The sequence below is a fragment of the Sabethes cyaneus genome, chromosome 3 (genome assembly GCF_943734655.1).
Source record: "Sabethes cyaneus chromosome 3, idSabCyanKW18_F2, whole genome shotgun sequence".
Classification (NCBI taxonomy): Eukaryota; Metazoa; Arthropoda; class Insecta; order Diptera; family Culicidae; genus Sabethes; species Sabethes cyaneus.
Window position 1 is genome coordinate 82,382,285 of NC_071355.1, and position 27,446 is coordinate 82,409,730.

Sequence of the window (27,446 nt, forward strand, 5' to 3'; positions counted from 1 at the left end):
ATTTATTCGCAACAGATACGTATACGCTTTGAAATAAGACGCTGTTGAAGCCTGCACGTCGTAGGCGAACTACGTATCTGTTGCAAATAAATATTAAATAATGGGATTCAATCAAAAAGCTTTTTCTTTTCTTTGATTTCAGATTTCAATTGTCATTTTGTTTACTTGCTGTTACTCACAATTGTACACGAAAAGCAAACAGCGAAGAAAAGCAGTTAATTTAAGCATGAAGGTATAGTGGTGTATAGGATTAAAAATGAGTTGATTTTTCCAAATAAATTTATACAAATTTCAAACAAATTTTGCGCATCAATAGATGCTCTTTTCAATCAATAGATACTAGAGCTTAGAAATGTTATATGAAAAATAGGAAGTAAACGTTGCACGGTAGTAATTTTGTAAGATTTGTTTTCGTTAATGACATTTTAAAGGACAGATGTCTTATGTCATGTATCATGTTTCAACAAATAAATCAAAAATGACAAGCACTGAAAATCATATCGATCATATTTCCCATTCTCAAGCATGTTTAAGGCGCAGCTTTTGCAACCCTCTTGTTTTCCTAACCCTCCAACATTGTAAAAACGATGCGATCAAGCTAATGACTATCTTTTCATGAAAGTACATTCAAAAAAAGCATAAGTTTTGATTTTCATGCAAAAATAATTATCTGAAGGAGCGCCAGCTAAGAAAAAGTTCAATTTCTCTTTTTCATATCTAATGCTCTATTCAGTTATTTTTTCTAATTCAGATATACTGCAAAATTGAAGCCAAGCAAACTAATAGTAAAATTTTGAGATTAATCATTTTGTTGTTGATATTCTTTGTCTTCAAAGGCGAAGTATAATAATAATTTTTCTGAACTCTTGTTTTTCAAAGATGCTAACTTTTGAACACATGGTATTAATTAATTATCAAAAAATCTGTTCTGAACACATATTTCATATTGTCAATTCAAAACAAGTTTCCTATGTGGCTCTGAAGCCCGAAAGTTTAGGCCGACCGATTATAAAACTAAATAAGGTGTTACAAGTATTTACGCACACAAGGAAAGAAAATTTAATTATTCTACGCAATACGTTGTGAATTTTACTGGCAAATAAGGATTTTGAGGAATACGGAACGGATATTTAAAAATATAGTCAAGTTAATTATACATAGATGTTCCTGAGAAATTAAATGATGATTATTGTGACAGTAGAAAGGCCAGGTCACGCCGCTAGGTGGATTAATTGGGGTTTTTCATATTACTCTCGTTTGGTATTGCCTTAATTATTTTGAAACTTCTGGCGCAAATTTTTTTTATAAGTAACTTGTAAACTTTATACTTTTACTCAGCCTTAGTTGGGTATTTTAATGGAATGTAAGGTTTTTGTTATTTCTGGAACCCCTTTGATAATTACTTTATTTGCAACAATCAGAAATGCCGATGCCTGAATTATCATCAATTCAACTGGTTTCTTCTTCTGGTGCATTGAGTATACGAAAAACAGCTGGAACATCAAAGAGAATGCTTGGGGTTATTCGTAGAAAAAAATATTTTGCTTTGGGAATTCATAAACAGATGAAAGTACGAAGAAAACAAATTATTAATTATCACAAGCATATCAAATATTTGGCCATCATTGAAACCTATATAAGACATACCAGGGCGCAGAAACGGCTCGAGAGAGTAGTTTATTTAGCAATCGAAAATGGGATCCAAGCTTCGACTACGTTATTTATTTATCATTTTAGCTAGCGGATTTTTTGCAATCAGTGCAACGTCATGCGGAAGCTCTAATTCGACAACCTGCTCGGCAGTCGATGGAATAAATTTCAGACAGAAACGTTGGCTATCATTTCTACCGAACGGAGGCTTGGTTAAGGTAGTTTTTTCGTTTGTGGGACCAGTCCGATTTCATCATCGTGTAAAGCGTAGTGTCAACCTAGCCATGAACCTGCAAGCTAACTATCCTATTCCGGCGAAGCTGATTTATCCTACTCCGGAGAGTATCTACAAAACCCGGCAACTGGGCGATGGTAATATGATCGATCACAGCCGAACAGATTTGTATCGTATATTTGAAAAAATGATCGGAGCCTGGAACCGCAACAGTCGAGCTTGTATGCTGAGAACCATTTGCGAAGTTGCCGACACGCCCCTTAAGCATAACGGGCTATTGGGAGAGCTTATCGATATTGTCTTCACGTAAGTACGAACGGTGGTTATCATTCACTTTAAAAAATTGACACGTGAAAAACCATGTAAACTTCTGTACAGCAACTTACATGAACTTCGTGTACTAGTTAATGGGAAAGTTGATAAAATTTACCGGGATCGCACGTAAACTGGATAGTATGAATGCGAGTTACCAATAATTCACGTGAATGTTACATGAAAACTGTGATGGGTGAGAATTACCTACGTTTTCACGTAAACTTGACGTGCCGATTTTTTTGAGTGTTACAGAAGTTGGAATATCATGCATACCGTGATTTATGTGTGTCTGAATCTTTAATGTATATTAAGGACAATGTCGTGCGCGATACTGCGGTGTATAATATTTAACAGACATAACTGTTTCAAAAAATCCTACGAATAGTAACGTATTCACGTTTTTGGTGCAAAATAGCACCATCTATGATCGACATTACCAAAATATTTAGTTATTTAGTCACAACAGGAGTATCCATTGGTTAAGCAAGTGTTTTGCAAATGGCTTTCTTCTCCTTTCACTCAAAAGCGACAAATTAACAAATACGAAAACATGACTGTTACAGTGAGCAAAGCGTGCAACTGTGAGTGTTCTGTCTGTTTGGCTGTGATTTTATTTTATCAGCGACTCCACGTGAGATAGGTAAATGATAAATATTTGAACCTTTCTGATTTAGAGGAAACTTTACCTACTTGTTAATAGAAGGAAACATGCACCTTCCACTTATATTTTGATTCAAGACTCATTTTTAAAAAGACAATATTTATTTTTATGGGTGTAAGGTTTGAATAATCTCGAAAACTATCTATTGCTCAAAAGTTATATCTAAGGCTGAATTGTAGCTATTTGATTTCAAAATATACGCTAAAAAAATTAACAAATTTGTAACAAATAGTCTTATGAAAGTTATTATGAGATGAAGCATGTTTCATGAACGGACTTCGTAGAACGACGGTTTTCAAAGGTTTTTTCAAACTAGAGACATTTCAGATATTATAAGAATTTTTATTACTGATAAAAATTCTTTGTGATTTACAATAAAAATGGTCATAGTAGTTATTTTTTTTAACTACAGTCGTTTTCGAGAAGAAAAGTTAGATTCATTTTGATTATTTTATGTTCTTTTCAGCCCTTCGGAGAATGACCCGATGGATGAAGAATTCAAGACTGCCGCGAAATACGGAAAGAATGGAGTCGATTGTACTCGGTTGTATCCTAAATGCCCTTCCGGGCACGGGATCCTGGAGAAAATTTCGACTGTAATAAAAATATAATTGTTAATGTATTGTTCTTAACTTACTAATTATTCATAAATATCCGAAAACAATCATCTCAGTTAATGTAAAATTATGATTTTTTAGAGTTTACCAAGGGTGCCCAAAGAATTTTTCGTTAGTGGCAATTTCGGTCAATCTGAAAGAACATAACATAGAAAGCCTCTTTTAGGCAATGTTTTGAAACTGGACCATTTCTCGTACAAGAAAATTTCTCACTGACTGCTCTGTCCCAGTTTGCGTATGTGCGTCAGTTGTTCGTTGCAATCAAAATAAACAGCGACCCATTCCGAGCCGAAAATGTGTCTCAATTTAAATTACTCGTAAAATAATTTTGACTAGTTGGGTCGTTTGGGTTTCAGTGGACAAATAGAATACCGGTAACGTTAATGAGTTCATGCCCTGCTACTAAATATTTGAGTTTAATTCGATAATTAAGGTACCTTTTACGCTAGTAGAGAATGGCAGAGGTCAGTCCCGACGTAGTGGTTAGCATTCACGCCTCTCACGCCGAGGACCCAGGTTCAAATCCCAATCCCGCAGAAGTCACGAATGACCCAAGCTGTTAAAGTAACTATAATCTAACAAAACAAAAAAAGAGAATGGGGTTTTCTAATTTTCAGTACCAGCGTCTGTTTTACACTTAAAATAAGTTTCACGTCGAAATCATAGGAAAAGTTATGTGAATATTTTCCATCCAGCTTTTCCTGTACTATTTACGTGATTTTCAGGTAGTTCGTACGCATACTAATGCGCTAACGTGAAAATCAGATAGATATTATTATTTTTTCCAATAACAATCAGCTGAAAATCACGTAAATCCCTGTAGAGAAATTTACGTGATTTTTCACGTGAAAAGGACGTGTGGATTATTTTGAGTGTACAGTGTTGGTAACAAGCAGGGGGCTGATATGACGTCATATTTTCGGTGCTCTCATGAAAAAGGCGGCAAACGCAAAACGAATTTACCTAACCATTTTCACAGTTTCACATATTTCGAATCAATTGCCTGCCTGGCATTGGCTATGTGATGCTAAAACTTTGGCTAAAATCAAACTAAAACTAACAAAATTCAACAATTCACACATCCGACTCAGTTGTCAGCTTGAGCCCATCTATGAAGTTGTCAGCTTGGGCCTGCTCTATGTTGGCTACATTTTTTTGTATAAGTTGGTATAGCAAATGTAATTCCCTTGGTAACAAGTAGCGAGTGTGTTTGTGACGCCTTCAATGACCCGCAGCACACAACTTTTCTTTATCACGATTCAAAAAACCACGCTCGCTGGTTCGATGTTACGTCAATATTTGACAGCTGCTGCGTACTGCGATATACGGTTGCGTACTGATAAAATTTCATACGCTTACTGAAATACGCTGAATTACGTTCGTTTCGAAACAAAATTAAATGATTTTTTAACTCTCTAGGTGAAACAAACAAGTCTTCTTTCTGCATATGCGATAGTATTAAAGCGAGAGTCGCGTCTGTTTGTCATTTGTTTGCCTTGTTTGTCTGTTGCCACAAAACTCTCTAATATGATCAAGTTAGGTGCTTCGTGAACTATGCCAGTGAAATTGAATTTCGTCATCAGGAGAAAACTGAATTTCAGTTGAAATGAAAGCTAATAACAGCTGCTATAAAGAAAGATTAGACCAGTAGCATCACGAAAAACTAGCAACAGACGGTTCAAATTTTTGTTTGTAAATCTCATTATCATCAAATTCAATGATCAAAATGACTGATTTCACCAGAAATAGACGTTTCATATTAAGAGATAATGAATGTGGTATATATTTACACCTTTCCAACATTCCACCCAGGGGGTATGCGGACCCCTTTTTTTATCGGATATCTATGCGTAAATATTGCCAATAATTCAAAGTAACAACTAAGATATAATAGCCACAACTATACTGATGTCGATTTATAACTTTTTATTGGCAGACCTAGCCATTACAATATGCACTCAGTAATTTAGCTTTCCCGTAATTAGACCCTTTTTCCACTATAAAGATTAACTTAATCGATTGAATCATATCGCTGAGAAAATCAATGATACCGTCTGCGAAAAATACGTTATCTATACCTATAAAGAAGGATTTCTGTCTGTCTGTCTGTCTGTCTGTCTGTCTGTCTGTCTGTCTGTCTGTCTGTCTGTCTGTCTGTCTGTCTGTCTGTCTGTCTGTCTGTCTGTCTGTCTGTCTGTCTGTCTGTCTGTCTGTCTGTCTGTCTGTCTGTCTGTCTGTCTGTCTGTCTGTCTGTCTGTCTGTCTGTCTGTCTGTCTGTCTGTCTGTCTGTCTGTCTGTCTGTCTGTCTGTCTGTCTGTCTGTCTGTCTGTCTGTCTGTCTGTCTGTCTGTCTGTCTGTCTGTCTGTCTGTCTGTCTGTCTGTCTGTCTGTCTGTCTGTCTGTCTGTCTGTCTGTCTGTCTGTCTGTCTGTCTGTCTGTCTGTCTGTCTGTCTGTCTGTCTGTCTGTCTGTCTGTCTGTCTGTCTGTCTGTCTGTCTGTCTGTCTGTCTGTCTGTCTGTCTGTCTGTCTGTCTGTCTGTCTGTCTGTCTGTCTGTCTGTCTGTCTGTCTGTCTGTCTGTCTGTCTGTCTGTCTGTCTGTCTGTCTGTCTGTCTGTCTGTCTGTCTGTCTGTCTGTCTGTCTGTCTGTCTGTCTGTCTGTCTGTCTGTCTGTCTGTCTGTCTGTCTGTCTGTCTGTCTGTCTGTCTGTCTGTCTGTCTGTCTGTCTGTCTGTCTGTCTGTCTGTCTGTCTGTCTGTCTGTCTGTCTGTCTGTCTGTCTGTCTGTCTGTCTGTCTGTCTGTCTGTCTGTCTGTCTGTCTGTCTGTCTGTCTGTCTGTCTGTCTGTCTGTCTGTCTGTCTGTCTGTCTGTCTGTCTGTCTGTCTGTCTGTCTGTCTGTCTGTCTGTCTGTCTGTCTGTCTGTCTGTCTGTCTGTCTGTCTGTCTGTCTGTCTGTCTGTCTGTCTGTCTGTCTGTCTGTCTGTCTGTCTGTCTGTCTGTCTGTCTGTCTGTCTGTCTGTCTGTCTGTCTGTCTGTCTGTCTGTCTGTCTGTCTGTCTGTCTGTCTGTCTGTCTGTCTGTCTGTCTGTCTGTCTGTCTGTCTGTCTGTCTGTCTGTCTGTCTGTCTGTCTGTCTGTCTGTCTGTCTGTCTGTCTGTCTGTCTGTCTGTCTGTCTGTCTGTCTGTCTGTCTGTCTGTCTGTCTGTCTGTCTGTCTGTCTGTCTGTCTGTCTGTCTGTCTGTCTGTCTGTCTGTCTGTCTGTCTGTCTGTCTGTCTGTCTGTCTGTCTGTCTGTCTGTCTGTCTGTCTGTCTGTCTGTCTGTCTGTCTGTCTGTCTGTCTGTCTGTCTGTCTGTCTGTCTGTCTGTCTGTCTGTCTGTCTGTCTGTCTGTCTGTCTGTCTGTCTGTCTGTCTGTCTGTCTGTCTGTCTGTCTGTCTGTCTGTCTGTCTGTCTGTCTGTCTGTCTGTCTGTCTGTCTGTCTGTCTGTCTGTCTGTCTGTCTGTCTGTCTGTCTGTCTGTCTGTCTGTCTGTCTGTCTGTCTGTCTGTCTGTCTGTCTGTCTGTCTGTCTGTCTGTCTGTCTGTCTGTCTGTCTGTCTGTCTGTCTGTCTGTCTGTCTGTCTGTCTGTCTGTCTGTCTGTCTGTCTGTCTGTCTGTCTGTCTGTCTGTCTGTCTGTCTGTCTGTCTGTCTGTCTGTCTGTCTGTCTGTCTGTCTGTCTGTCTGTCTGTCTGTCTGTCTGTCTGTCTGTCTGTCTGTCTGTCTGTCTGTCTGTCTGTCTGTCTGTCTGTCTGTCTGTCTGTCTGTCTGTCTGTCTGTCTGTCTGTCTGTCTGTCTGTCTGTCTGTCTGTCTGTCTGTCTGTCTGTCTGTCTGTCTGTCTGTCTGTCTGTCTGTCTGTCTGTCTGTCTGTCTGTCTGTCTGTCTGTCTGTCTGTCTGTCTGTCTGTCTGTCTGTCTGTCTGTCTGTCTGTCTGTCTGTCTGTCTGTCTGTCTGTCTGTCTGTCTGTCTGTCTGTCTGTCTGTCTGTCTGTCTGTCTGTCTGTCTGTCTGTCTGTCTGTCTGTCTGTCTGTCTGTCTGTCTGTCTGTCTGTCTGTCTGTCTGTCTGTCTGTCTGTCTGTCTGTCTGTCTGTCTGTCTGTCTGTCTGTCTGTCTGTCTGTCTGTCTGTCTGTCTGTCTGTCTGTCTGTCTGTCTGTCTGTCTGTCTGTCTGTCTGTCTGTCTGTCTGTCTGTCTGTCTGTCTGTCTGTCTGTCTGTCTGTCTGTCTGTCTGTCTGTCTGTCTGTCTGTCTGTCTGTCTGTCTGTCTGTCTGTCTGTCTGTCTGTCTGTCTGTCTGTCTGTCTGTCTGTCTGTCTGTCTGTCTGTCTGTCTGTCTGTCTGTCTGTCTGTCTGTCTGTCTGTCTGTCTGTCTGTCTGTCTGTCTGTCTGTCTGTCTGTCTGTCTGTCTGTCTGTCTGTCTGTCTGTCTGTCTGTCTGTCTGTCTGTCTGTCTGTCTGTCTGTCTGTCTGTCTGTCTGTCTGTCTGTCTGTCTGTCTGTCTGTCTGTCTGTCTGTCTGTCTGTCTGTCTGTCTGTCTGTCTGTCTGTCTGTCTGTCTGTCTGTCTGTCTGTCTGTCTGTCTGTCTGTCTGTCTGTCTGTCTGTCTGTCTGTCTGTCTGTCTGTCTGTCTGTCTGTCTGTCTGTCTGTCTGTCTGTCTGTCTGTCTGTCTGTCTGTCTGTCTGTCTGTCTGTCTGTCTGTCTGTCTGTCTGTCTGTCTGTCTGTCTGTCTGTCTGTCTGTCTGTCTGTCTGTCTGTCTGTCTGTCTGTCTGTCTGTCTGTCTGTCTGTCTGTCTGTCTGTCTGTCTGTCTGTCTGTCTGTCTGTCTGTCTGTCTGTCTGTCTGTCTGTCTGTCTGTCTGTCTGTCTGTCTGTCTGTCTGTCTGTCTGTCTGTCTGTCTGTCTGTCTGTCTGTCTGTCTGTCTGTCTGTCTGTCTGTCTGTCTGTCTGTCTGTCTGTCTGTCTGTCTGTCTGTCTGTCTGTCTGTCTGTCTGTCTGTCTGTCTGTCTGTCTGTCTGTCTGTCTGTCTGTCTGTCTGTCTGTCTGTCTGTCTGTCTGTCTGTCTGTCTGTCTGTCTGTCTGTCTGTCTGTCTGTCTGTCTGTCTGTCTGTCTGTCTGTCTGTCTGTCTGTCTGTCTGTCTGTCTGTCTGTCTGTCTGTCTGTCTGTCTGTCTGTCTGTCTGTCTGTCTGTCTGTCTGTCTGTCTGTCTGTCTGTCTGTCTGTCTGTCTGTCTGTCTGTCTGTCTGTCTGTCTGTCTGTCTGTCTGTCTGTCTGTCTGTCTGTCTGTCTGTCTGTCTGTCTGTCTGTCTGTCTGTCTGTCTGTCTGTCTGTCTGTCTGTCTGTCTGTCTGTCTGTCTGTCTGTCTGTCTGTCTGTCTGTCTGTCTGTCTGTCTGTCTGTCTGTCTGTCTGTCTGTCTGTCTGTCTGTCTGTCTGTCTGTCTGTCTGTCTGTCTGTCTGTCTGTCTGTCTGTCTGTCTGTCTGTCTGTCTGTCTGTCTGTCTGTCTGTCTGTCTGTCTGTCTGTCTGTCTGTCTGTCTGTCTGTCTGTCTGTCTGTCTGTCTGTCTGTCTGTCTGTCTGTCTGTCTGTCTGTCTGTCTGTCTGTCTGTCTGTCTGTCTGTCTGTCTGTCTGTCTGTCTGTCTGTCTGTCTGTCTGTCTGTCTGTCTGTCTGTCTGTCTGTCTGTCTGTCTGTCTGTCTGTCTGTCTGTCTGTCTGTCTGTCTGTCTGTCTGTCTGTCTGTCTGTCTGTCTGTCTGTCTGTCTGTCTGTCTGTCTGTCTGTCTGTCTGTCTGTCTGTCTGTCTGTCTGTCTGTCTGTCTGTCTGTCTGTCTGTCTGTCTGTCTGTCTGTCTGTCTGTCTGTCTGTCTGTCTGTCTGTCTGTCTGTCTGTCTGTCTGTCTGTCTGTCTGTCTGTCTGTCTGTCTGTCTGTCTGTCTGTCTGTCTGTCTGTCTGTCTGTCTGTCTGTCTGTCTGTCTGTCTGTCTGTCTGTCTGTCTGTCTGTCTGTCTGTCTGTCTGTCTGTCTGTCTGTCTGTCTGTCTGTCTGTCTGTCTGTCTGTCTGTCTGTCTGTCTGTCTGTCTGTCTGTCTGTCTGTCTGTCTGTCTGTCTGTCTGTCTGTCTGTCTGTCTGTCTGTCTGTCTGTCTGTCTGTCTGTCTGTCTGTCTGTCTGTCTGTCTGTCTGTCTGTCTGTCTGTCTGTCTGTCTGTCTGTCTGTCTGTCTGTCTGTCTGTCTGTCTGTCTGTCTGTCTGTCTGTCTGTCTGTCTGTCTGTCTGTCTGTCTGTCTGTCTGTCTGTCTGTCTGTCTGTCTGTCTGTCTGTCTGTCTGTCTGTCTGTCTGTCTGTCTGTCTGTCTGTCTGTCTGTCTGTCTGTCTGTCTGTCTGTCTGTCTGTCTGTCTGTCTGTCTGTCTGTCTGTCTGTCTGTCTGTCTGTCTGTCTGTCTGTCTGTCTGTCTGTCTGTCTGTCTGTCTGTCTGTCTGTCTGTCTGTCTGTCTGTCTGTCTGTCTGTCTGTCTGTCTGTCTGTCTGTCTGTCTGTCTGTCTGTCTGTCTGTCTGTCTGTCTGTCTGTCTGTCTGTCTGTCTGTCTGTCTGTCTGTCTGTCTGTCTGTCTGTCTGTCTGTCTGTCTGTCTGTCTGTCTGTCTGTCTGTCTGTCTGTCTGTCTGTCTGTCTGTCTGTCTGTCTGTCTGTCTGTCTGTCTGTCTGTCTGTCTGTCTGTCTGTCTGTCTGTCTGTCTGTCTGTCTGTCTGTCTGTCTGTCTGTCTGTCTGTCTGTCTGTCTGTCTGTCTGTCTGTCTGTCTGTCTGTCTGTCTGTCTGTCTGTCTGTCTGTCTGTCTGTCTGTCTGTCTGTCTGTCTGTCTGTCTGTCTGTCTGTCTGTCTGTCTGTCTGTCTGTCTGTCTGTCTGTCTGTCTGTCTGTCTGTCTGTCTGTCTGTCTGTCTGTCTGTCTGTCTGTCTGTCTGTCTGTCTGTCTGTCTGTCTGTCTGTCTGTCTGTCTGTCTGTCTGTCTGTCTGTCTGTCTGTCTGTCTGTCTGTCTGTCTGTCTGTCTGTCTGTCTGTCTGTCTGTCTGTCTGTCTGTCTGTCTGTCTGTCTGTCTGTCTGTCTGTCTGTCTGTCTGTCTGTCTGTCTGTCTGTCTGTCTGTCTGTCTGTCTGTCTGTCTGTCTGTCTGTCTGTCTGTCTGTCTGTCTGTCTGTCTGTCTGTCTGTCTGTCTGTCTGTCTGTCTGTCTGTCTGTCTGTCTGTCTGTCTGTCTGTCTGTCTGTCTGTCTGTCTGTCTGTCTGTCTGTCTGTCTGTCTGTCTGTCTGTCTGTCTGTCTGTCTGTCTGTCTGTCTGTCTGTCTGTCTGTCTGTCTGTCTGTCTGTCTGTCTGTCTGTCTGTCTGTCTGTCTGTCTGTCTGTCTGTCTGTCTGTCTGTCTGTCTGTCTGTCTGTCTGTCTGTCTGTCTGTCTGTCTGTCTGTCTGTCTGTCTGTCTGTCTGTCTGTCTGTCTGTCTGTCTGTCTGTCTGTCTGTCTGTCTGTCTGTCTGTCTGTCTGTCTGTCTGTCTGTCTGTCTGTCTGTCTGTCTGTCTGTCTGTCTGTCTGTCCGTATGTTCCTTATAGAATCGAAAACTACTGAACCAATCGGCATGAAAATATGCATGTAGAGGTTTTTTGGGGCCAGGAAAGGTTTTAGTGATGGTTAGAAACCCCTCCCCCCACTACGAGGGGGGGCTCCCATACAAATGAAACACAAATTTCTGCATAACTCGACAACTAATCAAGCAAATAGAACAAAATTTGGCATGTGGCTGTTTTCGGTGACAAGAATTTATTCTATGGTAAATTGAGACCCCTCCCCTCTTTATAAGGGGAATTATAACTCCTCTCCTCTTTAAAAGGGGGGGCTTCCATACAAATTTCCTCATAACTCGAGAACTAATCAAGCAAATGGAACCAAATTTGGCAAGTGGAGGTTTTCGAGGGCAAGAATATTTTCTATAGTGAATTAGGACCCATCCCCACTTTAAGAGGGGGGGCTCCTGTTCCAAAGAAACACAATTTTCCTCATAACTCGAGAAGTAATTAAGCAAATGGAACCAAATTTGGCATGTGGATGTTTTTGGAGACAAAATTTTTTTCTATGATGAATTGGGACCCGTCCCCACTTTAGGAAGGGGGGCTCCTATACAAATGAAATGCAAATTTCCTCATAACTCGAGAATTAATCAAGCAAATGGAACCAAATTTGGCATGTGAAAGTTTTCTAGGGCACGAATATTTTCTATGGTGAATTAGGACCCCTCCCCACTTTAAGAGGGGGGGCTCCTATACAAACGAAATACAAATTTCCTCATAACTCGAGAACTAATCAAGCAAATGAAACCAAATTTGACACGTGGGTGTTTTTGGAGACAAATTTTTTTTCTATGATGAACTGGGACCCCTCCTCACTTTAGGAGGAGGGGCTCCTATACAAATGAAATACAAATTTCCTCATAACTCGAGAGCTAATCAAGCAAATGAAACTAAATTTGGCATGTGAAAGTTTTCGAGGGCAAGAATATTTTCTATGGTGAATTAGGACCCCTCCCAACTTTAAGAGGGGGGGCTCCTATACAAACGAAATACAAATTTCCTCATAACTCGAGAACTAATCAAGCAAATGGAACCATATTTGGCATGTGGGTGTTTTTGGAGGCAACCATTTTTTTCTATGATGAATTGGGACCCCTACCCACTTTAGGAGGGGGGGCTCCTATACAAATAAAATTCAAATTTCCTCATAACTCGAGAACTAATCAAGCAAATGGAACCAAATTTATCGTGTGGGTGTTTTTGTAGGCAAGAATATTTTCTATGGTATATTTTCTATGGATTTCCCCACTTTAAGAGGGGGTGGGCTCTTATACAAACGAAAAACAAATTTCCTCATAACTCGAGAACTAATCAACCAAATGGAATCAAATTTGACATGTGAGTGGTTTTGGACGCAAGATTTTGACGTAGGACTACGTCTTACAGCAAGTTTTGTGATAGGGTGTCATTCCAAAAAATCGAAAAATGCGAGCGTCACGAAAAATGAAAGGTTTTGAGCGCTAATACCTCAGCGGTTTTCCGATCGATTTTCAATATTCTTACACCAATCGATCAGAAAATCTTCTAAGAATTGACCCAAATGAAGAAAAGTATGGATTCTTGATGTTGAACTATTGAAAAATTGAAAATAATGAACCTATGTTTTACCAGAATTCTTGCTTCGTGATTGGTTGGAAGTTTTTTTGCGATGATCTAAACCTATACCAATTTGATATCTGTGCTTGGGAAGTAAGCCAAAATAAGTGACAAAGTTTCCTCATTTCAACAAGATTTCTTAACACCGCGGTTAAACCTAGACCATTTTGATGTCCTTGCTCGGGAAGTACGCCAGAAAGAGTGACAAAGCCCCCTCGTGCCAACAGATTTCTTACGAACGCGATTAAACCTAGCCCAATTTGATGTCTGTGTTAGGGAAGTGTGCCAGAAAAAATGACTCAAGTTTGTTGTCCCAACAGATCACAAATTCTTTACTGCGAGATGATTAAACCTAGGCGAATTTGATATCTGTGTTGGAAAAATGTGCTACAGCTGTAGTGTTCGGTTATAATACGACTCTGTATGAATACGCATGCTTGCCGTTTCATTAGAAGTGTAGTGAAAAGATGTGCTGTTGTTAAAATAGGATTGAATTGGTAAAATCCTTTCAACGTGGGGAACCATGGATAATAAAAACAATCTTTAATTTCAGTAAGGTAGCAGGAAAGCAATAGTTTGTGTTCTTGATTTTGTTAAAATTTTTTGAGAATTGAACGTGTGCAATGTTACTACTTTGATAAATGTTACATACAACGCATGTAGTATTTATATATGTTGCATATAGCATGTATACATGAAGAATCGAATGATTACAAGCATGAATACATGCTACTATCACTACAAAGAGACTTACGTAGTCCTGCGTCACCTATATATGCGGTCGTGTCTTGTACACAACCCCTCTGATTTTTTTTTTCTATGGTGAATTGAGACCCCTCTCTTCTTTAGAAAGCGAGTTATGGCTCATCTCCCCTTTAAGAGGGTGGGCTTCCATACAAATGAAATGCAAATTTCCTCTTATCTCGAGAACTAATCAATCAAATGGAACCAAATTTGGCATGTGGGAGTTTTAGATGGCAGAAATTTTTTCTATGGTGAATTACGACCCCTTCCTCTTTTAAGAGGGGAGCTCCCATACAAATGAAATTCAAATTTCCTTATAACTTGAGAACTAATCAAGCAAATGGAACCAAATTTGGCATGTGGGAGATTTTGGAGTCTTGAATTCATTTTACGATAGTTAGAGACCTCTCACCCCTGTGGTAGGGGGATATGGACTCTCATACAAATAAAACAGAAATTTTTGCGAAACTCAAAAACTAATCGAACTCGAGAAATTCGAGACTCTTCCATAAAACATTAGTCAATACAAAGAGGCGAACCAGCCGCAGGCTGAAAACCTCTCTAATATAGAATTAAAAAAAAAAAAAAATTAGTCAATACAAGACCACAAAAACTATCTATAGTAACACTAGACCATTCAGGACGAGACGGTCGCGAGTGTTGCCGGTGACCCGCCGTCGGAAGCGCCGCCCACTGGGGGGCTTGCAAAATTCGAGATTGTGACAAAGATCATCCGAGATTCATGATTTATGTACAACACAGGTTAATTTGTGGCAATACGAAGTTTGTCGGGTCAGCTAGTATTATATACATAAACAAAATATACGTAGTTTTCTTGAAAAGTCAAACTGAGCCCCAAAATTAGTGAGACTTACCGCCTTGATACCTCTTTCAAGCGGTAGCATGTCCTAAAGTACAGCGTACAGACACTGATTAACAGACATTTCCCTTTGAAGTCATCATTTTGATGTCAACTTTAACTCCTATACACCGCGTAGTGAGTTCAGATTTAACTAATTTAAACATTGAACTTCATGGAAGTATTTTTTTATTTTTGAAAATAATAGTTATTTTTGGGGTTTGTAGTAAACAAAATAATTTCAAGTGCAGGTAAAATCAGTAAATCGTTAGTGCGACATCGGTGGCATTAATATCCACTTGACCAAGTTTATTGTTAACATTTTTTGCATGTCGAAGATATATGCAATGAATGGTATATCTGTTAGCCTAGAGTAGGTAGGGTATAAGAAAATAGAAATATCAATTAACATGCGCTTCTCAAAGCTCCATCTCCATCGTCAAATCAATATGGGTCAATTTAGACACACAGAAGTGGATCAAAAAGTAATTAATTTGAACTTCTAAAATGGGATCTGAATCGCCTGTGTTGTTATTTGTTAATTAATTCAATTATCGGTTTGGTTGGAATCGATGAGCTGAAATGCGAACAGTTCAAATTTGACGACCTGATCGACAATGTAGGAAGTACATTTTCAACGGGATCTCAAAAGAGATAGATTCATTGTTTATTTCAAGTCGTCTTCCAATAGCGAAAATTCCTCGAGGACAATACAATCGACGAAGTGGTCATGATGAGAACTGTTTTTGGATGTCATAGATTCATAATTTTAAAATCACGGGCGAATAGAAGAAAAAAATATGAATATCTATATGTAAGTAACAATGTCACATTTTTACTATGAAAAAGTGAAAAAATCTGGTAAATAAATTTACTATTTAATTCTATTCTCAGTTAAAAAACCATACACTGGCGTAATACTATTGCTGCTAGATATTTTTCTGGTGCTCATGTGGACTGTAAATAGTAAAGAAAAAGCTGTACTTCTAATATTCAACGTCAATGAAAGATCATGATTTGTTCGAAGGATCATTCGAACAACCAAAGATTTAAGTCAAAGGTTTACTCCATTTTTTTACATATGCATTAATGAATGCTATTTGTAGGTTCCTCAATATTCAGCAGTATCTCAATTCCAAAAGTGGCCAAAGCACGTGAATATTAAAAGGATGTGGAATTGAATAAAGTTGATTTCAGATAATCGCCGCCACCGCAATGTTTGTTCGATTTAATCGACGTTTTTCGGTGAAATAAGTATGAAGATTTGATTAAAGGAATCTACAAGCTACGTGAAAGGACTATCAGTAAATACTAAGGTAAATAAATATATTTTAGTATAGACAATTTTTTTACACGATTTCTCGAGCGGTTTTTCGACAATTGCCCCAACAACAATATACATACTTTGATTTAAAACTACTTTTAAAGCATCTCACAGTGGTCACAAGTTTGAAAAAACGAGGACATTTGCAAGTAGGTAAAAAATGCGTAATTTTTCAAGGGTGGTGTCTTTGGAGAAGTTTAATAATAAAATATAGCGCATCTTTTTGCACTATTAGGGTGACCTTGAACTCCCCTATTAGGGTGATTCGAACTTTTGTTTTTTTTAATTAAGTCCAAAAAAAAAATTTTTTTCTTCAAAAAGTTGCAGAACATACTAAAATAAGCAATTTTTCTGAACACATTAACTATCTATCTCTTACCGGTTGCGAAATATAATGATGTCTTAAAAAGGAGCGCCTTAAAATCAATTAGGGTAGACGCACCATTAGTGGTGGTAGTACCAGTAGTGGTGAAAACTTGAATTATTCCTTTATTTTTGCAGATTTTGGTACAAGTTTGATAAGTATCGAACCCCCAGTAACAGTATTATTTGATAAATATCAAACTTGTACCAAAATCTGCAAAAATAATGGAATAATTCGAGTTGCCACCACTACTGGTACTACCACCACTAATAGTGCATTTACCCTATGCTCAATAACTTTACACACGATTTTTCTACTGCTTTCAAGTGTTATACAAAGTTATTCAGTATGCTAAAATACATATTTTCACTGAAGACTGTTTGTCGGTAGGACGCGACATATTTAATAAGTTATAAAATAAATGAAAAAAAAATTGCAATACTCAAAAAAAAAATTTCAATTTCGGGCAGATTCGCATAAACCAGACAACCATTAGGTGAAAGTACTATATTTTATCTATAAAAAAAATTATTTCCATCAGGAGATCTTCAAAGGAATCTCAGAAAAATCAATTGAAAAATGTCGAGTCCATTTCGAGTTCAGTAACAACAGCCTTGTTCGCTATTTTTCCAATGGCTTCATCTGAATTCAACATAAAGTGCTGATAAAACTAATAGGGTATGTTGCTACATCGTCGTAATTGCCTATTCCCGTCCTATCCAACACAAATTATTAAAGATATCAGCATTTTTATGACACACAATGCAAAACTAGTTATTCCCTAATATTTTAGTTAGGCCATTACAAATATTTAAAAAAGTTTTTGTCCCACCGGTGTTGGTCCACTGAAGGGGGGAGGTGTCAAAAAAACAAAGAGAAGTTTTTAATCGAGCACAAAAAATATGGATTTTAGGCATTTTTACTTAAAGTTTAAACGCGAAAACCAAATCTATTCTATACTACGTTGTTAATTTCCATGCAAAAATCTACGAAAAATAGACAAAAACGAAAGAAAAAATTTTTGGCCGATTTTCGGAAATTTCACTGTTTGAATTCTCATTTCTATTTCGTGCTAGAAGAGTTAACTCAACTCGTTCACTCATTTTTCGAGTTTTTCAGGCTATAGAGCCCACAGACGATTGATTTTATAAAAAAAAAGTTTTTTGACAAAAAACTTTAAATATGATTTGCAATACCCTAATATGCCTAATAGCCTAATAGTCGCTTTTCAGTGATTTCAAAGTTCACGGATCGGAAGGTAAGTGTGTTTTAGTCAAATCAGAACAAGAACTTTTGGAGTATTCATTAAATCCATCCAACAAATGATGAAAATTAGAATGGCTTTACTTATTACGACGGGAATTAGAAAAAAAACCCTATCTTTGCACCAGAAAAAGAAGCTTTTTCCAAGATCGCATTTTAAGATTGAATGAAATAATCGTTGGTGATTTATTACAATGAAATAGGTCACATTTATTGTTTTGTGAATTTACTAATTGTTAAGATAAAGGAGTAGCTCAAATTATCAGACAGATTTTTCTTTAATTTTCGTTTAAAAGATTCACTATTTTCAATTTTCGCCAGGTTTTGGCTTCCATTTTGGAAGGTTAGTTATAAAAATGTTTCCATTTTCAAGAATATATGGTTTTAAGACAGTTTTGTGGCAGCATTATTAAGCTAAATCTATCTTGCAAAGAAATAACATAAAACTTTACGAAAACTATAATCAAGTTTTAAGGAAACTGTAAAACTTCGTTTTTAAGCGGGAATCAAATATTGTTGTTGTTATAATTACTTTATTAGAAAGGCTTTACAAACAAAATGAACAAAAACTGCAGGGTAGGGCAATCAAGGAAATTTATAGAATAAAGCAGAAACAGGTTAAATTTAAGCAGTTTTCAAGGGAGCCACGATTGATATGAGAAATAACTCTGTTCTTCGCTTGATCTCAATCACCCTTTTCATAAACTACTTATAGAGATAACCAAAAATATTAAGAAAGGTTGTGCTGTATACACGACCGTGCTGTAGGTTAACGTAGGATTACGTTAGGCAAGTTTGTATTTTAAAAACCGCAAATATTGAAGAAAGCTTCGTTATTAACTTTTCTTGAAAATTTGGTGACCTAGGACTATTTGATTTTAATGTAAAAGTATTCAATTCGTAAACATGAGTAATTTTTTTTATTTTAAAAGTCCATATTTTTCGAAATACGATTTTTCAAACATAATTCCTATGAAAATAAATAAGTGATTCTTGAGTCAAAACGATGCCTTTATCTGTGGAGGATTCGTAAAACGTAAAACGCCTATCTCTTTTAGTTTCGTTGCAATTTCATTTTAAACGTATCGTATTAGGTGTAGAATTAGTATCTGAAAACTTCATGAATTCATACATCAAGCATAGCACACAATATCACCGCGTGCGATGAACGCAGTCTGACATGTTTGAAAAACAATAACAATGTTTTTCATAAATTGAGGGTTCGCCTTCACTTTTGCTTGCATAATCTTGCAAAATTCAAGGCGTTTAGGTTTACTCGCTGGCAGCAGCTCTTGAACCTGTAGTGTGAAAAGGATGCATTTTTACCCGGTTCAGCACGTTCTACAATTCCAAGATAACAAGGAATTGTGCCGCAATTTTCCGAGTGCCGTGTAACTGTTTGCCATATGCGTCTAACCGTGTCCGTCGCACGCGTTGATCTAGTGTGCTATGCGTAATGTATAAGTTCGAGCAGTTTTCAGATACTAATTCAACACCCAAAACCACACATTTAAAATGAAATTGCAACGAAACTAAAAGAGATGGACGTTTTGCCTTTCTACTATATAAAAAATATAGTATAAAGGTATAGAAATCACTCGGAAAACTGAAAATGGAAAGAAGGTCCTGCGGGCCGAATGTCATATACCATTCGACTCAGTTTCGAAAACTGAGCATTTTCTGTGTGTGTGTATGTATGTGTGTGTGTGTGTGCGTGTGTGTGCGTGTGTGTGCGTGTGTGTGCGTGTGTGTGTGTGTGTGTGTGTGTGTGTGTGTGTGTGTGTGTGTGTGTGTGTGTGTGTGTGTGTGTGTGTGTGTGTGTGTGTGTGTGTGTGTGTGTGTGTGTGTGTGTGTGTGTGTGTGTGTGTGTGCGTGTGTGTGTGTGTGTGTGCGTGTGTGTGTGTGTGTGTGTGTGTGTGTGTGTGTGTGTGTGTATGTGTGTATATGTAACGCTTTTAATCTCACTCACTTTTCTCAGAGATGGCTGGACCAATTTTGATGGCCTTAGTGTCAAATGAAAGGTCTAGTTATCCCATAGGTCGCCTATTGAATTTCATATTGATCGGAATCGGATCGGGTTCAAAAGTTATATATAAAAATACGAAAAATATGAGACTTCATTTTCTCATAGGTCCCTTAACCGATTTGAAAAAAATTAATTGCATATGAAAGGGCAGCCTTTCAAACCCTTAACTTCCAAATTTCGTGATGATTAGGCATGTGGTTTAAAAGTTACATAAAAGAATGTGGAAAAAAAGTATTTAAAACATAGTTTTGTAACATATAATTATTAATTCAATAAGATATATCCTACAATTTATTATTATTTGAAAATTACTGTTGAGATCTATCAAACGAAAACAACTTATTGAAAATCGGACGATCCATTCAAAAGTTATTCAAACTTTAATACTTAAGCACCGTATATTAAACGTGTAAAATCAAAATATATCAATCAAATGTCGATTATATTCAATGTATGTATGATGTATGAGTGTATGTATGCATGTATGCGTGTATGTATGTATGTATATGTGTGCATGTGTGTATATATCAATTTATGTATGTGTATGTGTTTACGATTTGCAGATACGTATTTCGCCTACGACTTGCAGGCTTCGAAAATAGGCACTGAATCAATAGATACTAGAGCTTAGAAATTTTATATGAAAAATAGATAGAAACGGTTGCTAGTAATTTTGTACGATATATTTTCGTTAGTGACACTTTAAAAGACAGATGTCTTATGTCATGTATCATGTTTTAATGAATAAATCGAAAATGACAAGCACTAGTAATCATATCGATCATATTTTCCATTCTCAAGCATGATTATTGCGCTTCTTTTGCACTATTTTTTGATCTCATATAATTTTCTAAACCCTCAAACGGGCTACATCGTAAAAACGATACGACCAAGCTAATGACTATTTTTTCGTGAAAGTGCATTCAAAAGAAGCTCAGGTTTTGATTTCCATGCAAAAATAATTATCTGAAGGAGCGCCAACTAAGAAAAAGTTCAATTTCTCTTTTTCGTTTTTCATATCTAATGCTCTTGGTTATTTCTTCAAATTCTGAAAAATTTCAAAATTGAAGTCAAGTAAACTCATAATAAAATTTTAAGGCCAATAATTTGGTTCTAGACATCCTTTTCCTACAAAAGTTGAAAGGAATTATTCTCGTAGTAATTTTTTTCGTAATTTTTCTGAATTCTTGTTTTTGAAAGATGCTTACTCTTGAACGCATGGTATTAAAATCAAGAAATCTATTATGAACACACTTCTCAAATTGTAAATTCAAAACAAGCTTCGTATGTGGTTCCTACGCCCAAAAATTAAGGCCGTCTGTAAACCCGTTAGAAGGTTAATTTCTATAAATCAATTCAATAAATCACGTAAATATTATAAAACTAAATATGGTGTTGATAAAGTAAATTAAATTATGCTTACAAATATTTATGCACTCTAGGAAGGAAAATGTAATTATTGCACGCAGTATGTTCTTGTGAATTTTACTGGTAAATAAGGATTTTGAGGAATAAGGAACGGAAAATATAATCTAGTTTATTATAAATGTTCCTGAGAAATTAAGAAATAATTATTGTGGCAGTAGAAAGGCTAGGTCACACCGCTAGGTGGATTAATCCTGTTTTTACATCAAAGAACGAATTGTAGAACGGTACTAGAACTTTAAACTGGTAAATGGCTTCTATAAGTTTTATCACACATTTTCAGGAAAAAATCGATAAAAATGTCTTAAAAAAACACTTATTTTAATGCTTTTTCCTTCTAAAAATTTACTATATTTCATAAACTAGGAGGTTTAAAAACAATTTTACTACAAAATTTTCCCAGTTTTCGAACGAAAATAACAGAATTGAGCTAGCTAGCATAGTTTTTATACCAGAGCTAATTTAAGGTAAAACGGTAAATTTTTTATGAGTTTTAACAAATAATGGCAGTGTAAAATAACATTTCATTATTTTTTTTCACAAATTTAATGCACTTTCAACGAAACGAAAATAATTCATTCATATTTACCTATCGATTACGTTCTAAACTCTTAAGAAATACCTTGCAATGTCATAAAATAAATAAGACAGAGCCTCATTTTTTTGTCGTTAAAAAATAAATAAAAATTATATAAAGTAATTACCTTCGTACTTACGTAAGCTAGTACTAGACTTTAGACTTTAAATTTTAGATACGTATCCATCACTATTTCAGATTTTGTTAATTTCATGTTCTACAGAAAACTGATAAACTTTTTGCTTGAAGAAACTTTCCAGAATAGAATAATACTAGCTTTGCCGGCTGTTAGATCGGACCGGTGACACTAAGAAAACGGATTCCGCCCATTTGGGAGAATTATCATCCAATGACTATCCTACAGCTGTTCGTTTTTATTTGCTGTCTCATGTTTTGTCCAAATTTCAACTGAACACGCTAACTGAAATGATAAACAAACTATCAAAATCAACCGCTCATTTTTGTTTTAAAAACTGTCACATAGATTTCGGAGATGGTTTAACCCTTTGAATCCTTAAATTTGTTTCTTATATTCTAATTCATTACCGAATTATATTTAAAAAATCCACTTTGTAATATTTCTTTTGGGATATTTCAAATGCTTTTCGAGTGATGTCAATATTGACACAGAGAGCTCTTTCATAAACAGTTTACGAAAAATAATAATAAAACAAAAATAATATTCACAGCAAGATAAACAGTTAAGGAGATGAAAAAAAATTTTGTTTTGTTTTAACCCAAAGGGTTATTCAGCAAAGTTAAAAAATTGTCAAAGACCTAATATGCCACTGTTGTTTGCTTCCGTTTTAACACCGTTTAATTTTCTCCAGGTGTCGATATTTAATTGATTCGGTATTGTACACATCGTCACCTACTTGACTATCTAGAGAAGAAAAGTTTTGAACTCTCGAGATTGTGCCAAATCTACTATTATATTTTATTAATGCCTCATAAACATGCTACTATTCACACTCATAATTACCTGATGGATGTCCAATTGGATGACAGTTGTCAATAATTATTACGAAAATTTAAAAATCGATGCAAGCCAGAAATGTTACAGAATGTACAATATTACGAATTATCAAACTTCGACCTGCTAATATAAATTGATTGATCATTTAATTATTTCTAGTGATCATATTAGCATTACTTATAAGTTACTGAAAAAAAATTATTTTAATAGTTATCGCTAAAAGGATAGTTTCATGTTGACGATATTGTAGTATAGTAGTAGTTAAAACATGATTGCCTCTCCATTGATTTTGATATAAGAATCGCCAGAATATTCGGTGAATATTCATCCATTCTATAGGTTATCCATTTCTTAATTGACACGAGACGAGATACTATACCCACTACGTACAATAGTAGGTCCCATTTTTTTAAATCCCTGACATACAACTGGAAAATAAAGTCCTCTTTTGCCACCGACTTTGCGAACTATTTGCCGAAAATTGGGAGAAGCAGAAACATATCCACACATCTAAAAGGGTTGGTAATGCGTCCCAATACAGAGACTGTAGATTACAGGGGCATCAAGGCACTCAAAAACCGCTAAATTTTGAATCAAAGTGGAGAGTTACCTTTATTTATAATGGTACTCTCCGCTTTGATTTAAAATTTAGCGGTTTTGGAGTGCCTTGTCGTTTCTCGCCTTTGTAATCTATAGTCTCTTTAGTGTCTCATAACGCTGGAAAGTGTCAATTAAAAATGTCATTTAGCCCCTACTCTCTTGTCAAGGCCAAGGCCTGTTTGAATCCATATTCGATGAAGGAGAATCTAGAGATTTCGGAGTTACAGGTGGGGCAAAATACATACATTGATTTTTATATATCTAGATATAAACAACAGATGCACGAATGTCGTAAATATAAACAAAATGGATGAGAGCAACTAGTTCTATCTTAAATCAGCGATTCAACAGAAAAAAGTGCTACCTAAAAACTACTCCGATCTTGTTCAAACTCGCCGTACTGGATCCTTTTTGAAAAAAATTGGACTCATACTTTTTAATTCGGTCCCTAGAATGGCTTTTTTCAGACTTTTTTTTACGAGTAAGAAATTCTGCTAAGCATATGAAAAGATACGGTACTAGTAGACAACTCAGGGTGTGGGGTTGGGTATCCAGGCCACCCTAATGGGGCGTGAGGATCCTGACCCACTAAAACCCTACTGGAGTCTCCTGCCTCAATCCTCCCTAGCACCACCTTATCGGTATTACTTCAGGGAGGGGCTATTGTGCTTAACGCACCCTCTCAGATAACTACTGGACTATGGTAGTTAGGCTGTTTATTCGCGTTGCTCGGCTCTCCAGCGGTTTTGTAGCTCAAGTACAATCTGGGTAGCAGCCGCATTGACCGCTCCCCAGACGTCCGAGCTGGAACACATCCTTTGGACTAAGTTATCCGGAGTAGTGTCCTGTCCGCTCACTGCCATCATGTTGCTTCTTGCGCCCGCAATTTTTCAGACTTTGGGTGGTCCCAAAACGCAATTTTTACTTCCCTTCCGAACTTTGTACAAACATAGCTTTTGAATCACTGGACCGATTTTAAGCATTATGGATGCCGCAAATGAAAAGTATTTTAATAGAAGAAGAGAGTTGACGAATAGATCAAAATTGAAATTGCTGAAATACTAAAAAACATTTAATATTTTAATATTTTTTTCAAAAATTTTTTTAGAGTTCCGTTTCAATTGAATAAATTTGAAAAATATTAAAATAAGATACTTAAGAAAAACGCAGTATTCCTAAAATGTACTGTGTGAAACTTTATTACGTCAGGTTAAACTTTTGCTTTGCATCCTTTCCAAGTTAAAGCGTTAGGGCGATTTGTCCACTATATTTTTCAATGAAATCTAGAGTGGAAGAAAGCATGAGGGAAACTAACTACTAATTATCACAAACATCTCAAATGTTAAACCATCTCAAAAACCTATATAAGACAGTTCTAAATACAGAGGCAGCCCAAAAGAGCAATTAATATAGACAATGGAACCCAGACTACGATATTTTCGTTGTTTGTTTGTCATTCTAGTTTGCGTTACCGTCGGAATCAGTGCAACGACTTGTGGCATCTCAAATTCAACAACTTGCACAACAGTGGAGGCTCTAAATTCAAGACAGAAACGGTGGCTGTCGTTTCTGCCGAACGGAGGCCTGGTAAAAGTAGTATTTTCGTTTGTGGCACCGGTCAAATTCTACCATCGCTTGAAGCGTAGTATCAACGCGGCAATTAATCTTCAAGCCAATTACCCAATTCCAGCGAGGATAATCTATCCTACTCCAGGGAGTATCTACAAAAACCGGCAACTGACTGATGGTAATATAGTCGACAATAGTCGAACCGATCTGTACCGCATTATTGAAAAAATGATCGGAGCCTGGGGCAGAAACAGCCGGGAATGTTTGCTGAGAACCATTTGCGAAGTGGCCGATACGCCACTAAAACATAACGGGCTGGTTGGAGAGCTTATCGACATTGTTTTCACGTAAGTATGAGCCGTGGTAAATTACACACTGGAGAGCAAGTGGTGTCATAGATTGTCTAGCCTTCAGTTTAAATTCTTCTGGTCGAGAGACAGAAACTCAATCTGCAAAATGAAGAAAATCGCTCATGATTTCAGGATTTTAAATTATTTTTATTAAAAAAACAGCATGAATAATAATGATATCATAAATTTCCAGCGGTATAATAGGTACCATTTCATCGCTTTTAAAACTTTAAGATTGGGTGATTCATAAAATCGGAGGACGATTTCTTTTGTGTGATAATCAACACATGTTGTTTGACAGTTGTTAATGTTGTACTAACTCTATTACCATAGAATTCACAAAATATGCACTTCTCAAATACTTTGCATATAAAACATTTCCTAGAAAAAATTCGTAACACAAAAAACATTTTTCGCACATAGATACACGTATTTTGATTGTTACTTCTTCATTGTCTTATTTAGTGTTTCGGTTAAAACGATAGTAGTACAATGAAATGGCAAAATCTTTCCATTACTCATTCATTACATTTACATCGGCAATCAAATTAAAATTAGAAACAACAAAGTGACACCAATAATTTGAAACAAATAACCTACTTTCAAATTTTCTTCAAAAGCAGTTTTTATGTTCAAATAAAAATTCTGCTAATGAAACTATTCCCACTTCAATCTTCACTCTGTCTAATAGAAAGCCATTAATATATTTACGTGAACAAAGCTAATATAGTGAGCATGAAAATTGCTTGTGAAATCCCAAGAATTAACGCATGAAACATGAGGAAGCTTTTCTCCAATAATGTATAGATAAGCATATCGCGGAATGTAGATCAAGAACATGACATTTACGGTGTTTTATATATACCTAATAGTATAAAATAGTTGACCTTGCTTTTTATATTTATTGCAGCCCTTCGGAGAGTGATCAGATGGACGAAGAATTCAAAACTGCTTCCAAATACGGAAAGCATGGAGTCGATTGTACTCGACTATATCCAAAGTGCCCTTCAGGACATGGAATACTCGAAAAAATTTCTGCTGTAATAAATATATGATTGTGATATAACTATTAATCTGCACATTATTTTCTTACTACTGAAAGAAATTACATACCATTGCAAGTTTTATTGAGTAGTCTTTTGAAATACACTCAAGGCTTTTTTACACCGGGGATACGTGGCGCAAAACCGTTTAAAAAAACCACTTTAATTCGAAAAATCTAGAAATACCTTTCCAAAGATGTATAACACTCAAAATTAAAACAACGAAATCGAAAATAAAGTTAGTCTTCTATTTTATTACACAAGGCCAATCGAGTCTTTACAACTTTTCCTTAGACACCATTAATCTTGACTCACAGATAAACAGACATAAAAAATTGACAAAAATTATCGTCACATACATTTTGCATGAACACTAGTACCATCTATGATCGACATTCCCTTATAGCAAATTATAACCGGAGTATCCTTCGAACTAGCAAGTATACCCCTCTTTCCGTTGTAAAGCGCTATAATTAAGGCACAAATCTTCCACATGATTGTGAGGAACGTGCTGCTCGAGCCAAAGATGCTGATTATAGCTGGGTAAGTTCCGTGTATCCGTCTATCTGAGATGACGTAAAGCAAAGCGGATGCATTTTTGCTGAATAGCCTCGACACGTTGAATTCCGTTCTGACAATAAGGAGACCAGACACCAGACACACATTCCAGTACAGGTCGCACAACTGATCAATAGAGAGTTTTCAAGCAGTAGATATCCTTCAACTTTTTCGAGAAACGATTAATGATAGACTTTACTTTCAGGCTAGCTTAGGCAGACTGCCCGTAGACGTAGTTGCACTCCGTGATTGGCCGAACCAGCAAGATTGCACAAAGAACCAAATGAATAGTGCTTGAGAGTAGCATTACATTCGCATTATGCAACTCCTTCTGATTCAATACTTTGAAAATTGACCAATAACGACGTTGGGTACGGCCAAGAGTTGCTAGAGACCGCGGGTGCCGCCGTGTAGGAGTTGAATAGTTCTGATACAGAATATCCAAATATCAGGACATATCTCGCGCAATACACCATTTCAAAAGCGTCACGTTGCGCTACCGTCGCGATAAACAGTATAAACAGTTCGGTGCATCATCGTATCGACAATCATCGTTATCGTCTAGATTCCAACCACGTTCAACAACCTGACTGCTGAGCACAGCCAGTCGCCTACGGTTGGTTAACAAACAGACTTGGGCGATTCGTTGCGGCTGTAAAATAGACTCCGCAGTCGCACCTATCGCATCTCCACAAGCATCATGGGATAGAATTCATCAGGGTTCAGGGACAGGGTTCATATTGAAATGCAATCTGAAATTAAGTAAAAAGAAAACTTTCCAATTAAATTCTACACTATTTATATTTATTCGTGACAGATACGTATTTCGCCTACGACTTGCAGGGCTCGTCAGTGTCTGTTTTCGAACTTCAAAGGGTTCATATTGGTAGATGATTTCATCCTACGAAACAATGCGCGCGTCAGAAAGCCATGAAGATTGACTCATGTCAAATGGCGCTTCTCAAACAAACGATTCATTTATTGTTCCAAGATAAATACGAATTCGTTGTGCAGCTGGTGTTACTTTTCAACGTATTTTGATTCAAAATTTTCGACACGAGATTTCTA

At 38.0% G+C, this 27,446-nt stretch overlaps 1 protein-coding gene across 1 annotated transcript; it reads left to right on the forward strand.

Moving 5' to 3' along the window:
- The first annotated feature begins 1,934 nt into the window (after positions 1–1,934).
- LOC128739787 (uncharacterized) lies at positions 1,935–25,832 on the forward strand. Its single transcript, XM_053835289.1, has 4 exons — positions 1,935–2,191; positions 3,328–3,398; positions 24,321–24,774; positions 25,688–25,832. The coding sequence occupies exons 1-4, from the start codon at positions 1,935–1,937 to the stop codon at positions 25,830–25,832; spliced, it is 927 nt and encodes a 308-aa protein (XP_053691264.1).
- Positions 25,833–27,446: the final 1,614 nt, after the last annotated feature.